Source organism: Psittacula echo, assembly GCF_963264785.1.
Source record: "Psittacula echo genome assembly, chromosome: 4".
Taxonomy (NCBI): Eukaryota; Metazoa; Chordata; class Aves; order Psittaciformes; family Psittacidae; genus Psittacula; species Psittacula echo.
The window spans coordinates 119,669,772-119,685,438 of record NC_137738.1 but is presented as its reverse complement, the minus strand read 5'-3'; the positions used below and the strand labels follow the sequence as shown (position 1 = coordinate 119,685,438).

The 15,667-nt window shown below is 41.9% G+C and overlaps 1 protein-coding gene across 1 annotated transcript in view; it reads left to right on the top strand.

Moving 5' to 3' along the window:
- Positions 1 to 15,667, top strand: part of VRK2 (VRK serine/threonine kinase 2) — a gene marked incomplete at both ends in the record, with an annotated part of 46,220 nt that overhangs the window by 19,620 nt on the left and 10,933 nt on the right. Inside the window, 2 exons of the mRNA XM_080615324.1 lie at positions 3,466 to 3,598; positions 13,714 to 13,834. Coding sequence (XP_080471450.1) covers positions 3,466 to 3,598; positions 13,714 to 13,834 — 254 coding nt within the window. The remainder of the gene's footprint in view (positions 1 to 3,465; positions 3,599 to 13,713; positions 13,835 to 15,667) is intronic.

Here is a 15,667-nt window from a genome sequence, read left to right as displayed (position 1 = left end):
CACAGATCTGATGTGAAAGTTATGGAAGTGATAAATGACTCAACTAGAAGGAAACTGGGCAATGACACTTGTGACCAACTTCTGGAGCAAACTGCGGTGCTGTCGTAGATGGTGTTGCAATTGTGTATGACTGGCTTTAAAAGGAAATTACTTCTTGATTTTCAGGTCTTGCCACCACCAGCCAAGGCAGGATGACCTAAAGCTAATTCACACTTTAAAGGGGTTTTTCAGTATAAACTTAAAAATGCTCTGCTGATGCTACCACTGAAAGTATTTAAAGCAGATCTGTTGCTTAAACATAGATTAAGAGTACACAGTAACTGTGATTTATCTGTAGGATAACTGATGGCTCTTTTACATAGTTCAGTTTGACTCTCAAATGTTTGTGGCTACTTTCTAGATGCCCTGCTATTTAGTCTGAAAGACTCCAAGGCTGGGTTGCCATATGGGAGTGTCTATCACCTAAACTAGCATTTCCAGGCAGACACAACCAGAGAGCTTTGGTTGTATTGGTTTTTCTAACAGGCATAGCCTGAATTTGTAGAAGTTGAAATCCGTTTTATTTCATCTTATTGCATCTGGTCAACTGTACCTGTTGGAAATCTGAAGTCAAGCAAAACCCAAAATGTACCACTTAGCCTGGGAAGGCTGCACCTTCTAGCCTACTCTTTCCTTCCCAGCCCACAAAGGGTGCTGAAGCCTCTCAAAACTTGATATTAGGCTAGTTTAAATTAGTTCTCTGATGCTGACTGTGGGCTTAATTACAACAGGTACCAGAGCATCAAGAATATACAGGAGAACGGATGCAGGAGAAAATCAAATCGGTCAACCCGACAAAGTATGCCTTGTCCCAGATTTTTTAAACATGCCTATGGTCTTTAATCTTGTATCACAGTTTGTACAGTCTGTCAGGTGAAAAACATCATCTGTAATCTTAAAAGCTATCACCCTGCAGGAAGCTAGTTCTGCATCCCAGCTTACACGCTCCAGATAAGCACAGATCCTGCAGCAGAAACGGTAAAACCAAGAGACCAGCCATCCCAGGATTTGAAGCTGCCTCGAGCACTAACAGGAATCAGTAGTTCAACAGAATGTGCTTCAAAATAATGTGTTAAGTTTTCTTGAGGGTTTTTTTGTTCATTTATTTGTTTTCTACCACGAGTGACATAATTCAATTACAAGTGAGTGCCATAAGAGTTTATTTGAGACTTGTAGGATAAACTGTTCTTTAGCTAAAGAGGAAACAAAACTAAGGTTCAAATAAGAAGTTTTTCTTTCTAATACAATGTGATTTAGTAGAAATGATCTCTATGTGCCTTCAGATGATGTAGCTTTTGCCCCAGAGATCACTTCCACCGGCAATATAATAGCAGTCTGTAGCATTTACTTTTTTCCCAAGTGAAAGTACCATACTTGGATATTTATAAAAAAAGCAATTACCTAATGTGAGAAGTGGTCAATGTAGGGGGCAAAGGCCAGAGAGGAGTGTGAGAATGACAGAGGGAGAAAATAACCTCTGGGATATTGAGGGGTGGACAGACTGTGATTAAATTCCAGCTGCTTTCAACAAGTTAGTGCTTGTCAGCGGCGCTGCAGTAATTGCCCATGTGCATGTATTAAGTCCACCCCTGCTGGAGGGTATAACATCAACTTAATGGTTAATCTCAACTTCATAGACTGGAGTGATCTAAATTATGTGAGTGGCAGAACTGCCATGGCTGCAGGACTGCCTGCACTATGTCTGCAGAGAAATAGAGGTGTAGGGATCAGATGGGGTGTTTGGGTTTGTCTTGACTGGCAGCAGCAGAACTACCCTGGTTTTGTCTGGGAAAAAGCAAATTTTCTTCCTCGTAGCTAGACAAATGCTGTGTTCTGGACTTAGGATGAGATAACAGGTTGATAACGCACTGATGTTTTTAGCTCTTGCTGAGCAGTGCTTGCCCTGAGTCAAGAACTTTTCATTTTGCCATGCTCTGCCAGTGAGGAGAGGCACAGGAAGCCAGGAGGGAGCAGAGCCAGGATACCTGACCCACACTAACCAAAGGGGTATTCCAGAGCTTGGAATGTCAGGCTCAGTATAGAAACTGCTGCGAGTTGGTCAGGAGTGCCTGATCGCTGCTTGGGGTTAGGCTGCTCATCCGTCAGTGGGTGGTGGGTAATTGTATTGTGCATTACTTGATTGTCCTGGGTTTTATTGCTTGTTTTTTTCCCCATTATTATTACTGATTATAGTGTTTTACTTTACTTCCATTATTCACATCTTTCACAATTAATTCCCAGGAATACGCAAGTGCATCTCCAAGATACGTTGTTCAGAACTGAGGGGTTTCCTCCCCCTGGTTATTTAGGTAGTGAAGCATCTTGAGAAACAAAAATTACCTATGCCAGGATGGAAAGGTAAATCCTAGAGTCACAGAATGGTTTGAGATGGAATGGACCTTAAAGCTCATCCAGTTCCAACCCTTGCCACGGGCAGGGACACCTTCCACTAGAGCAGCTTGCTCCAAGCCCCTGTGTCCAACCTGGCCTTGAACACTGCCAGGGATGGGGCAGGCACAGCTTCTCTGGGCACCCTGTGCCAGTGCCTCGGCACCCTCACAGGGAAGATTTCTTCCCTAGTATCTAATCTAAATCTCTCCTCTTTCAGTTTAAAGCCATGTGGCAGAATGCATGAACATGCTGCAGTATACACAGTGGGAGCCCAAATTTTTAACTCTTTACACTGATTCAGCTCCATAGATTTCCTTCAGAGTAACTTTGAGTGAAGTCTGTCTCTGTGGCTTTTTTAAAACTTATTATAGATGATTTACTAAGATTGCTTTCTGGGGTGGAGGGTGTAGTTTGTTACACTTTATCTTATGCTTTATGTTTAAATAGTTGTTGCCAGTACAAAGTTACTGACAGTGACATGCAAAAAGAGGAGGCTGCAGTCAGGCTAAAGCTCAGTAGCCCTGTGTCCATGGTCCCTGTCAGTGCTGAGGCCCTGTGTGTAGCACTGCTGGGGGAAGCTGCTGCCTCTCCCTTCCTCTGGCTTTCAAGTGTCACTGCTGTTCTGAAATTGCACAGTCTCAGCTGATGGGAAATGTGAACGGGGGTGGGTATGTGCCTGTTTAAGTAAGGAGGGGAAGGGGTCCTATAAGCAATGTGAGGGTACATAAAAGGCATATTGCACTTTATGATGTCTAGATGCCCACCTGGAGAGGAGAGAGCTTATGAACAAAATAAAAAGACTGAAATTCAGCTCGACTCTGAAATAAGATAAGAGTATAGTAGTGGAAGGATTTAAATGGGGAGGGCAGCTGTTATAGCCCCCAGTTGTACATATTTTATTCTGAGGCACCATTTGGTTTAATAAAATTTAGATCTAAGGCTGTCCTTAACCTATCAGTGTCTTAAGACTTAATTATAAAGGTTATACTTTCAAAGGACAAAAGCATTATTCATTTGTCTGTTCATGTCTTCCAGGTTTATCTTGCAGATTATGGACTTTCCTACAGATATTGTCCCAATGGGAACCACAAAGAGTATCAGGAAAATCCTAGGAAGGGCCATAATGGGACAATAGAGTTTACCAGCGTAGATGCCCACAAGGGAGTAGGTAGGTTTCTTTTTTTTATTCTAGAGGAGTGATTACAGAATGAGTAATCAGGCTGTGTGAGCTGATGTATACAGTACAAGGAGTCCTGGGGATTGCTCAGGGTTGATCAGACCCTTGTGTGGTGACCTCTTCCTGTACCTGGGAATGCTTTCTGCAGGGCTGCTGGGGGAAGGGGAGCAGCATGAGTACAATTGAAAGGCTGCAGAATGCATGGTATGGGGAGGTGGACAAAAATGCCCCAAGAAGAGCTTGCCAGTAAACCTAATTGGTTCATGTTGGGAGTACTGGTTTGCTACGTGCTGTAAAGGCAGAGACGTTAGCTAATGTTGCATTGTCAAGAAAAAATGTTCCGAGCCTGCACTGTCCTTTAGGGAGAGCTGTGTCTGAGTGTCACCATCTGTGTTATGAGAGGATATTTCACGATGACATTCCTTCTGCAAGGAGAAAAACCTGGTTTGAAGCCATAAAGTGTTAACTTTTTGAAATCTTTTTCCAGTAGCCTTTCATATATCTTACTTATTTAAACTCACTTTGATGGTATTGGAAACACATTTGCAGGTAAATTACATACATAGTCCTTTTATTGGATATTGATTGGACTGCCTTGCATTCCAAGGCAGACTTAATTCAACAATTCCCTAATTAGTTAAAGTCATAACCTATGTCTTGTATTCATTTACCATTAATTAAACCTTAGCTGTTTATTACACTGCAGTCCAAATCCAATAGCAGACCCATAGAGCCATGGAAAAGGGAATGGGAGGTCAATATCGAAAATGTATATGGTGCAAAGTCCCACTGATGGCTGCATTGTTCACAATCAATATGGTCAATGCAACACAACTTTCTTAGTTGCTATGTCAGCAAGACAAAAAGTCAATTCTAATGTTATGCTAGTGAAAAAAATGGTGATTATTGAAAAACTTTGACTCTTGCTATGAAACGGTGTTTTTGTTAACTTTTCTTCTCCCTGTTCCCCGCCTCCTTACCCCGAACATCTCCTGAAACAAAAGGAATGGGTTTGTGCTGCCAGCTTGGCCAGGATCATAATGTCACAAGTGATAACTGTAGAAATTTGTGCTTGTTAATAGCTGCTGAACTGTTACCTTAAACTAATACTTTCTAACGAGTTTTAGTTGGCACAAACAACTGTGTATTATTGCTTTTTCTATTAAAAGGACCATTGACCATGTAATGTAGAGGGTCTTGATAATTTGCCGGCGCTGTTAAAACCTGCAATCGTTTAACTCTGGTCATTAGGAAAAATGAAATAAGACTGTCAAGTATTTGTTGCTGAGACAATTTCATCATTTCACCTGCTACAAAATATTTTGTGGTGGAGAGGGTCCATTTACAAGGGCATGTAGTGATAACACAGGGGAATGGCTTTAAACTGACGGAGGGGAGATTGAGATGAGCTCTTAGGCAGAAGCTCTTCCCTGTGAGGGTGCTGAGGCGCTGGCACAGGGTGCCCAGAGAAGCTGTGGCTGCCCCATCCCTGGCAGTGTTCAAGGCCAGGTTGGACACAGGGGCTTGGAGCAAGCTGCTCTAGCAGAAGGTGTCCCTGCCCGTGGCAGGGGTTGGAAGTGGATGGTCCTTTCCAACACAAACCATTCTGTGAAGAAGACATCTGTTTTGGACATTTTGTGCCCTCCCAAGCACACATTTCCTGGATTTCCTGGAGGTGTGACTGGCTGGTTTCCTTGGTAGTGTGGGCGACATGGCTGTGTTATCAGTATTTGATGTGGATGTTGTTTGACCAATAGGTGGAAGCTGGAATATTTGGGATTTGCAGTTGGATACTTGTAGCTGCTCGAGGACAGGTGTCTGTTGATGGGACAGATAGTTCCTTTAATTTCAAAGAGTAGGGAGATGGGTGACAAAAGGTGTGTACATGCAAGTGTGATTAAGTTGTTGTCTTTTGTAATCTGTGGGTTAGAATACACCCTCAAGTAGCTAAAACCATGATGGAATTGGTGAAAAGTGTAAGATTCCAGAAAATAAAACATTCAGAAAGACGGCTTGAAGGAGCTAACCCCCATCTTACACATGAAGTTCTTTTGCTTGTTAATAGCTGCAAACAGAAGACTGCAGATTTGTGTGATGCTCCTTCTGGAAGAGCCTGCAGAACATTATGTGTTATCTGGCAAGTTGCAGAGAATCCAAACTATTCACATGGAATACCTCAGCTTTGCCCTTGTAACAGCCTGAATCCATTAAGGTCAAATTACCTGTTCCCCATTTACAGCAGGTCTCTCAGCATCCCCGAGCAGATTGCACAGGTCCAGATGGCAGAACACAGAGGCTAGTTTCCCTCATCTTATCTCTTATCAGGAGGTTTAGAGTTGCAGAGATGTTTCAGGATTCTAAACCACATCCAGCAGCTGGGACAAGGGTTTCATGGCTCAACAACCTCCTGTACTCCTGACTTGGGATTGAGTCTCAGCACAATCTCAGCTACCAAGTGAGGTGGGGTGCTCTTCTCAAAGGTGTTTAAAGACTGGCAAATTCAAGTGCATAGACAGCCTTCATCCTGGTGTTACCCAGTTTTTCAGAGTGGAGTATTCTTTTATTTCAATGTAGTTCTAATTTTTAAATGTAATTTTATATAAATGAGATCCTCTCTGGAGGGCATTTCCTGAATGTAAGTAGTAGTATAAATATCTCAAGCCTCAAAACCCCTGAAGAGTGCCAGTTGCTGTACTGAGCTAGACAAATGAGAACATTTGACTTGCTCATGAAGTACCTACCTGAATGCAGCAATTTGAGGTACATGCTGAAACCTAAAAGAAAATTATGAATTTGTTGCTTTCAAAAGTGCCTCTTGGCAATGCTTGAAGCTGATAACCTCCTTGCATAAAGCCAATCAAATGCAACCACTTCCCACTAATTTAAATCAGCGCTGGTGTTTCCCTAGCTGAATTGAGAGTTTAACTCAGCTGCATGTCTATTTATTCCCCAAGCTCTCCAGGGAGTTCATCAGGTGTAGAGGATATGCAGTCCTGTGAGATCCAGACAGTTTCCTGCCAGCACCCACTGCATGGTAGCACTTTTGGGTGGCAGAAGTAGTCCATATTTTTCTAGCAATCTCTGGTAAGGACTGCATTGAATGTGCCATTCCTGTGGTGACTGATAGCAAATTGCTGCCTTCAAAGAAGTCGCTGTAGTGTGTGCTGGTACGCACTGACGGTGTTGGTGTCCTTGACTTTGTGCTGCAGCTGAAGAGGAATTCCCCTGAGCTGGGACAGGCTGGGAGCAGCAGCCCTGCCTTGTGTCTCAGCTCTTCATGCTGGTTTTGGCTTTAGTTTTGCAGGGCTCTGCACAGTGAGTGTGGGCTTCACAAACTGGCTCCTCTGTACCACTGTCTGGGGGCTTCCAGACTTGTGGAAGTACAAGTATTCATTGCATCAGTTACATCCCTATGTCTGCAGCTCGCTTTGCACCAAGTCAGGGCCGAGTTGGGCTCTGCCACAGGATTTGCCCCACACCACCAGCATTCCTGTATTTGGTGGCTAGATGTCATTGCAACCAACATGTGAGGATTTCAAACGTAAAACCTTTTTATTTTGCTGCAAATTCCATATGGCCCAACTGCACTGTGAGTTTTAGTGCAGTATTTGAGTGTATTCATCATATTCATTTTAAATGACCATACTGTATAAACAATATTACATTTTTGTTTGTTGATTGATACTTAAAGAGAATTAAATGTACACTGGGTACAGATATAAAAAATTGTTACATAGTTAGTGTTAAAAAGTAATATTTGGATCAATGCCTCCTATGGATTTTTGTAGATTTTCTACTCAGTGAGGCATGCAGTCAATACCTAATTTCTCTGGAGATATACTGCGCTTAACATATTGAGGTTTTTTAAATACTCCAGTCCTGTGCATTGAGTGTGTAAGACCAGTTTTAATTTGCTATCATTGATGAACATAAGAGTATGAACTGTCTATGTTGAATTCCCTCCAGCATATATTTGTGTTTGCCATCGATTGCAAGATGACTCTCTTCTTCCTTTTCACAATGTCTCACGGTAACTCATAGCACTTGTGCTACCTCTCACATTGGGTAGATGGATCTGCTCAAATCCTTGCAGAACTTATACCTATATAAGTTACTATATCTTATATAATAAAAGCTGCTTAAGACAGTAGTGGTGACTTGATAAGCTTAAAGGGTAATTAGAATGTCTGATCATGTTTGCCTCTATTAGGACCGCTGGTTCTCACTTCTTCAGAGCTGGTGAATATGTTTTGTGTGGGCTGATTTCATTGAGCAAAAGTGTATTTTCATCTCCCGTGTTGGGGAAGGCAGTTGCAGCTATATCTGATGCCATAGTTTAGCCAGTTCTTTATGCTCCTCACACTGGGTTATTGCAGCACACACTCCTTGAGGTTCATCCAAACGCTTGTACACTGTGTTTGAACAGGGCAATGCAGGCATCAGGCTGATGGTAGGGAAAACTCTGCAGTGCTTGTTCTTGTTTTCCCCACTGGTCTGACAGAACTGTTGCTGTTTGATATGAAAAACATAGCTTGATGCTTGTCCATTTTTCCTTTTCTTTTACATGCAGGGGTTGACTAGAATATATTCAGAGTTCATTTTGTGAGGAAGGATGTGCAAGAATATAAACACCTATGCCTGGAAACGTATTATTTCTAACCCTGCATAGCTTCCAGAGAACAGAGCTCTAAATGGCTCTGGATCAAGAGGTTTATTTGGCATCTTTCCATGTATAGTTTGGATTCAGAGGGAGCCTGCTGGATTTTTCTGTTGGTCAAATGAATTATTGATTTGCTGCAGTTTAGGGTGTGCTTCCCAAAGACTGTGCGCAGGACAAACTGTAAATCCTAAAAATAAAAGGAAAATATCATTGGTCTTGCAAAAAAACATGGGTAGAACTTTGCAGTGTGGACTAAATACACAGATATTTTAGTTTCTGAGTGTGGGATCAGAAATGTGTGCCCAGCAAACGAGGGAGCAGGAGGTCATTATAAGGGAAAGAAGAGCCAGGCTTTAGCAGGGAGACGATTGAATAGGCTCCTATACCCACCTGTGTAAGCTTTTTCTGTCCTGCCCAGGATGTCCAGAAGCAGCAAAAATAAGATGCTGACCATCACAGCTTCTAGCACAACTGAGGTGTGTGGCTGGGAATCGGCTGTTTGAATTTGCCTCTCACTCTCTACACCAGAAATTCAGAAACCTTGGGAATCTCACAGCTGCTTGCCAGCCCCAACCTGTCAGCCCCTTACCTTTGTGATTTCTTTTCTGCCACACAAACGTGAGAGAAGAGTAAAACTTCCTGTCCCCACTCTCCTGCCCCATGTTCTCCTTACTGCAAGCTTGGAACCTTTTGCTTCCAACCAGGTACCTGCATCTCTTGCCACCACCATTTTATCTCCCATCCATATGTCATGGTGAAGTTCCCTTGCATCTCTCAACCTTCCCTCTACATAAGCTTCTCACCAAACCAGGATCTCAGCCCTCTTCCTTTCAGGATCCCATTCCACTAATCCTGATTGTTGTTCACTCTCTGTCCATGTTCAGAGAAGAATCCTGCTTCTGGCTGCACTCTCCTGTTACGGCTGCAGCAGAGCAAATGCAAGACCAAGGAGGCTCTACAGTTAGATCTGCTGGTCAGTGGATGTGTATAACTGCTTGGTTGGAGGTTGCTGGGGACATGTCTGCACATTAGGCTGTTATGGTTGTCCAGGAAAGCTCTGCTGTTTTGGGGAGGTTTGAGAGTCACAGTTTGGGAACTTGTGGCTTGCAAGACCTGCTGAGGTCTGGCTGTGCTCATGAGCCTGGTCAAGGCAGGACAGCAGCAATAGTGTTGCAGCTTTTGTGGCTCTTGAAATGAGTTATCCAGCTCCTGTGCTGACACTGCATCCTGTGTCTGACAGGCCAGTGCTGATGTGCAGGCTGGTTTCCAGCTTTGATGCTACCTGAGAGGAATGACCCCTCAGGACTGTGAGGCTGATATTGTCAGCAGGTCACTTCTGTGACCAACAAGGCGAGGTCAGTGCTAGGGAGTCACGGTTATATCCTCCATAGGAACTCCTGCCCACCAGCTGTGTGACCAGTTGAGTGTACATCTATGGGACCCAAGTTTAGGAGGGAGACCACAGCTGGCACAGGAAAAGTGACTCATTGACACATCCCAGGCTGGGTTGGTTATTGTCAGTGAGTACTCCAGCAGCGTGCCAAGCTAATGGTGCAGAACTGTACATGAGGGGAGGAGAGGTTATTCCCATCCCTGCTGGCAGCTGCCCTGCCTGAGAAGGGATAACACTGCACAGAATGGCATCCAAGCACTAAAATTCATCGTAAATTTAACTATATTTATCTAACCTTTTCCCTGTTTCCGGTCATTCTATTCAATTAGCCACTATCCTGCTGCAATGAACTCCTCAGACTGACCAGTTGCTTGGGGAAACAGTACTTCTTTAACTTTTTGGGTCCTTTCCTTTCTCCTGCCCCTAATACAGACACTGATTTTTGATAGTCTTGTATTTGTTTTTATAACAACCTCAACCTTGAGTAAAGAAATTATATCACTTTCAGTTCGTTTGTTAAAACATTGTGGTGATGCATTTTTAACATAATGGTATTTCTCCATGGTCATGTTAACACTCCTTTCCTTTATGGGCTTTTGGATTAATGGCTATGGGTATGAGTTATATTTGTTTGTGAATTAACATGAATTTGTATGCTGTAATGCCAGGGAGAATTGGAGGCTCCACTGCATGTAGATGCAATATGAGCAACTGAAATGATCCTTTTTATGAAAAGCTTCCAATCTAAAGCAACACTAATGGTGAAATTATAATGTAACAGTGCTAATTAAAAATAATAGAAGAACATTTCATCTGTCTCTCATTAGATCCTTACAAAAGGCTTGAGAAAGTTAGTTTAATAAGGGCTGGAGAGGAAAACTCCCATTTTCATGTGGGTTTCAGATGAGTTTTTGGGAGCAGGGTACTTTTGAGAACATATTGTGGTCGGGGGGATATCTCATTCTTCATCTCTAGTAATCTGAATCCAAATTAGGGCTCAGAGAGCAGCCAAATCCACTATATGGGGATACATAATATATTTTCTTCTCAGGGTGAATTGCTTCAGTTGCATGGTTCTGAGTTACTGCTGATCCCCATTCCTGCACGTTGAGTGTATGGTTGTGATATACATAAAACTAGTTATGGCCCAACTCTGATTTCATTGACGTGGTTGTTAATTCATTAACTTCAGTGGAGCTGTTCCTAATTTATCTTGGCAGGAGTGAGGGCAGAATCAGGCCTTAAATCTTCAAATTAAAAAATTAAACTATAAAAATATTGTGGAATAAAATATCACCAATGTGCTCCCATTAAATAGGATTTCATATGAGACTAAAATAATAATAAATTCCTGGTGAATACAAAAGCAGAAATCAAAAATCTATTAAAAAAGAAACAAAGAAAACCAACAAGGTTTTAACCCACAGCAAAGTAAGAGAATTTGATTTAAATAAGTTCTATTTTGAGTGTTTATTCTTCTAGTGGTGACAAGTTATAAAGCAGAATCGTTTCATTTCTGTATGGCATGTAAAATGAAACCAGACTGACTTCCCTCGCTTAATGTTTATCAGGAGTTCTGTACTCTCCAATTGTATTAGCAGATCTCTTTCTGCAAGTGAACTTACAGTTGAAACCTATGTATTAGTGCTTTATTTGGGGTGAAAATTGAATGATTCTATTGTTCATAAATAATATTAATTCATTGGATATTAGTTAGTTGAATACTTCTATAATAAGGATCTAAATGATTTCATAAGTCGAGGAAGTAGCATCTCTAACAGCAAGCTGACAAAGAAGCAGGGAGAAAGACTAAGCTAGTACAGTCAAATCATCAAACACTGACATTTTCATGTGGTTCTATCTATGAAAACCACATGTGAATGTCTGTGTATAGTAACACTTGCAGTGACCTGGGAGATGAAGTGACACGGGATTTCTCCATCTCTCTGTAAAACATTTCCCCTTTTGTTTTTTTAGTGATGTATGGCTTAGTTACATGTACCTTTTATTTCTTTTCCCCCAGCTGACTACTGTGGCTTTAGGTAAAGGTATTAGTAAAGTCATAGTTGCGCACATCTCCCTGTTTGCAGTGGATTTGCCCTGGCGTTAGTCAGGAAATGGCTAGAAGGACTGCACAAGAGTGAGGAAGTAAATTAGTCACATCCAAACTATTGACTGTGAAGGAAACTTTACTCTCTGGGGACTGTTTTGTCAGAAAATGAGGTACCTTGGGTGAGCTTCTGAAAAATAATGGACTTAGCATCAGTTACAGATTCCTATCAGTTAGTGCCTCAGTGGCGAAAAAGGTGGTCCACTGTCTTGGATTTCAAAAGGCCACTTTCTGTAGCCTGTCCTGCACAAACAGGTACCAGAAAAGCCTTGTGTGAAAAGTAGTGGATCTGCAGTCAAAAATGCTGGCTGATAGGGTTATAATCTCTAATTGCCATGCTCAAAAAGGGAGTTGTGAACACCTGTGTATGAATGGAATTGTTCCACAGTTAACAGGAGATTTATGGCTGAAGAAATCACTACAGAACAGCAAGTGGTAGAGATTGTGTTTTTATTTTAATACAAGAGCCAAGTCTTGCATTAGGATGTTGCTGAATCTAGTGCAGAAAACAGATCACACCCAAGGGACAGTGCAGCATTCTGTTAAATTGAAGGGCCTTTAATAATCCCATCGTCTAATAGCAGTTAAGATAGAGAATATAGAAGAACTAATCTGCTTTTACAATAATGTGTGTATGGTAACAAGAAGCAGTTATGATGTGTTGGCCCCATAGCTTTTAGCAGATGACTCCTTAAATTAAAAGATAAGTTTGCTGAGTGACTTTTCGGAATGTATTTAATGAAGGCCCATAAAATACGATATCTGTTTACAGCTGGATTAACAGCACTGTGCTAAACTACTAGTCTTTACACTAGACAAAAAGTACTGAACGAATCTGAAATCTTCTTTCCTTCCTGGAAAGTGCAAATCCAGTTTGGAAAAGCATAAATTGAACTTCTGCCTCTGTCTGGTTTTAATCACGATGAACGGCCTCTGGTTTGGCAGATTCCATGTGGTCTTGACTTGCACACTACAGGCTGCAAGTCAGATGTGTACAGAGAAATAGAGCAGCAATCCTGCTTGCTCAGGTCTTTCAAGTTGGTTTCCTGTGAGTAGCAGCAAGGAATAGCAATTCTTTTGGTATCACACTTTTTTCTCTTGGAAAAGTTAATCTATAGATTAACTCGGTGACCTGGTTTTCTGCACAGATGGTGTTTGTGGATGGGGTTAATTTGGGATTGAATGATACCTACTGTATATCTGTTCTGTAGTTGGTGTTATCTGTTTGGGGTGTGCAAAATGAGAGTAAGTTGTTCCTGAAATAAGTTCCTTTTTGGAAGTGTAGTAGTAAGTTTACACAGGACTTGCTAAACAGCAAGTGAACTTTAGCTTGTGCTCCGACTAAACGGTTCGTGGTGCTTGTAAGCAGACTACTCTGGTGTGTAAATGTACACTAGATGGCAGTTTTGTCATATCTTCCAAGTTCAAATAGCTCTGTAGGAGAACAGGAAAGGCCATCAGTGTTTAGTCTGCACTCACAGGGTCCCTGCATGACCAATGTGGACCCCATGGACTTCCTGGAACATGTGTTAGCAATTTAGCAGCAGACATTTATTTCTTTGTTTTACTGCTTGGCTCTTTGAGAAAGTGTTGGTACTCAGTTATGGGCTGTCTGGATCATGTCAGAGGCCATGGGGATCAAGTCCATGTGACAGGCCAGACCGAGGAAGGATGAAGTTGGAGGAGGTGAGGAAACTGACCCTTACTTCAACAGCAACAAGTCACTGCCTGTCTGTGGCCTGTGGCCAAATGCCGGGGTGGTTTAGGTCTAATACAGCTGAATAAACAAAACACTTTGCCCATTTGGCTTTTCATATTTCATCAACACAAGTTCAATCAAAGTATTTTCTATTTCCTAAGAAGAGGTTCTTATTCTTCATCTTTTTTGGCTTTTTCTGGGTTTTTTTTTTCCTTTCCTCCCCCCAACCCTTCCCATATTTTAGCCCCATCCAGACGAGGTGATCTTGAAATCCTTGGCTACTGCATGCTGCAATGGTTGTGTGGGAAGCTGCCCTGGGAACAGAACCTGAAGGACCCTGTGGCTGTCCAGACTGCCAAAACAAGGTAAAACTAAATAGCACACGCATGTACACATATGTGCATATACACACACATCACCCTAGAATCCTGCAGCATCCTCATCACTTAACAGGACAGGCCAGAAAAAGACACCTTTACATGCTGAACAATATATGAAAGCTGAAACAGTATTCCTTAGTTCAGAGAGATGTTAGAAGCAGTTAAAAATGTGACCTCTGTGTGTGTTATACCCTCTTCCACATGTTCCTGCGTGCACTGCTATGGAGAGACGATAAATTCAAATGCACAGCACACACTCATTTTGTCTGCTGTGTATTTTATAATGCTCCTTTTTTAAAGCAACATTTGTGAATCAGCGCAGGCCTTACTGCACATCCAGAGGGTGGTTGTGCGTTCCCATTGAACTTCATGGGTACTTTGTAGAGACTATAGCACAGGCATCGCTTGGAAGTTTTTCCACATGTGCATCCAATTTATTTAACTTTCTATATGATACTATTTTTCAGCTGGTTTTATGTAGGTTTGTCATGTTACATAAGCATGCTGCCATTAGAAACAATTTAATACCAAAATACTAAAGAACTTGATTAAAATCTTTCCCTTGTCCCAGCATGACTTATTTAGAGCTTACTAAAGCAATGGAGTATAGTAGTTTTTCTTTTATCTGCTTTCACAGTTGGGACTCGAGAGAGTTACTTGCATGTGGTACAGTGCAGCCTGTAGAACGCAACACAGAAGGGTAGTTACCCGTAAATGTAACATCACAACTGGAGAAGGCAGCAAACTTTTAAGTAGGGCAAGTCACAACAGAGGTACACAATAGGGATAGCTGATCCACAGAAATCAATCTGCAAATTCAGTGTGGCACTGGCTCTCAGCAGAGAGAAAGGTTAGCCTGCAGACGGTGGATAATACAGATTGCATCTGTAAATGTTGACATCGCATGTTATGCTTAATATTTCTTCTTTAGAAGTTCTGATCATTACACAACCCCCTGCAAGGTAACACTTACACAATTCAATGTTAAATCTATTTAATCAATCAAGCTGCTTCACTAATTCTTCCCTTGTGGTTAACCCTTAAGTTCCTATTGTTTTCAGGATGCTGGGCAAACAAATGATTCCAGGAGATGTACACAAAATGATAGAGATTCTGTTTATCAGAAGTACCCAGTTAATCTAATGCGTTATGGGTTTGGTATTAGGTCATTTGCCCAGGCCATCCCATTTTATTTATCATAATTTTTAATGCCAATGCTGTTTTTAAAGGCCAGAAGTAGATACCTGGATATATATGTGTGTGTTATCGAGTCGCTCCTAAGTTAGTAAGTACATTAAGCAACACAGCTGAGTTGCTTCTGAGCATGCCAGACCTTTGCTGTGGAGTCTGTGTGATGGTGAGGAAGAGGAGCTGGGCCTGGCAGATAGGATGCAGTGAAAGGCAGGAGCCAGGGCAGAGCCTCCAACTGCTGTTCACCAGTTGTCTCATCTCCTCATCCCTTCGCTGCAAGTTCTTAGTCTCCTCCAGGTACTGCTGGGGCAATGAGGCAATGGTGACAAAGCTTTGGGCATTGCTCAGGGGATATTTAAGGTCTGCTGGTATATTTGAATATAGAAATGTTTGTGCTATGCAATAGTTAGAGGAGAGGCTCTGTTCAAATGGAAATTCAGGCTAGGTTACAGGAAAACGTTTAAATGCTTCATTTCCCCAAAATAGAATCCACTATTGCTGATACTAAACAACAGATCACTGACGGGAAGGTTATTACCCAGTGTACCCCCACTTCATGCATTAGAGAATGCACCCTGTTACTTATTGGTGGAGCTTTATGGCTCCTTTAAACAAACTTTAAACAAA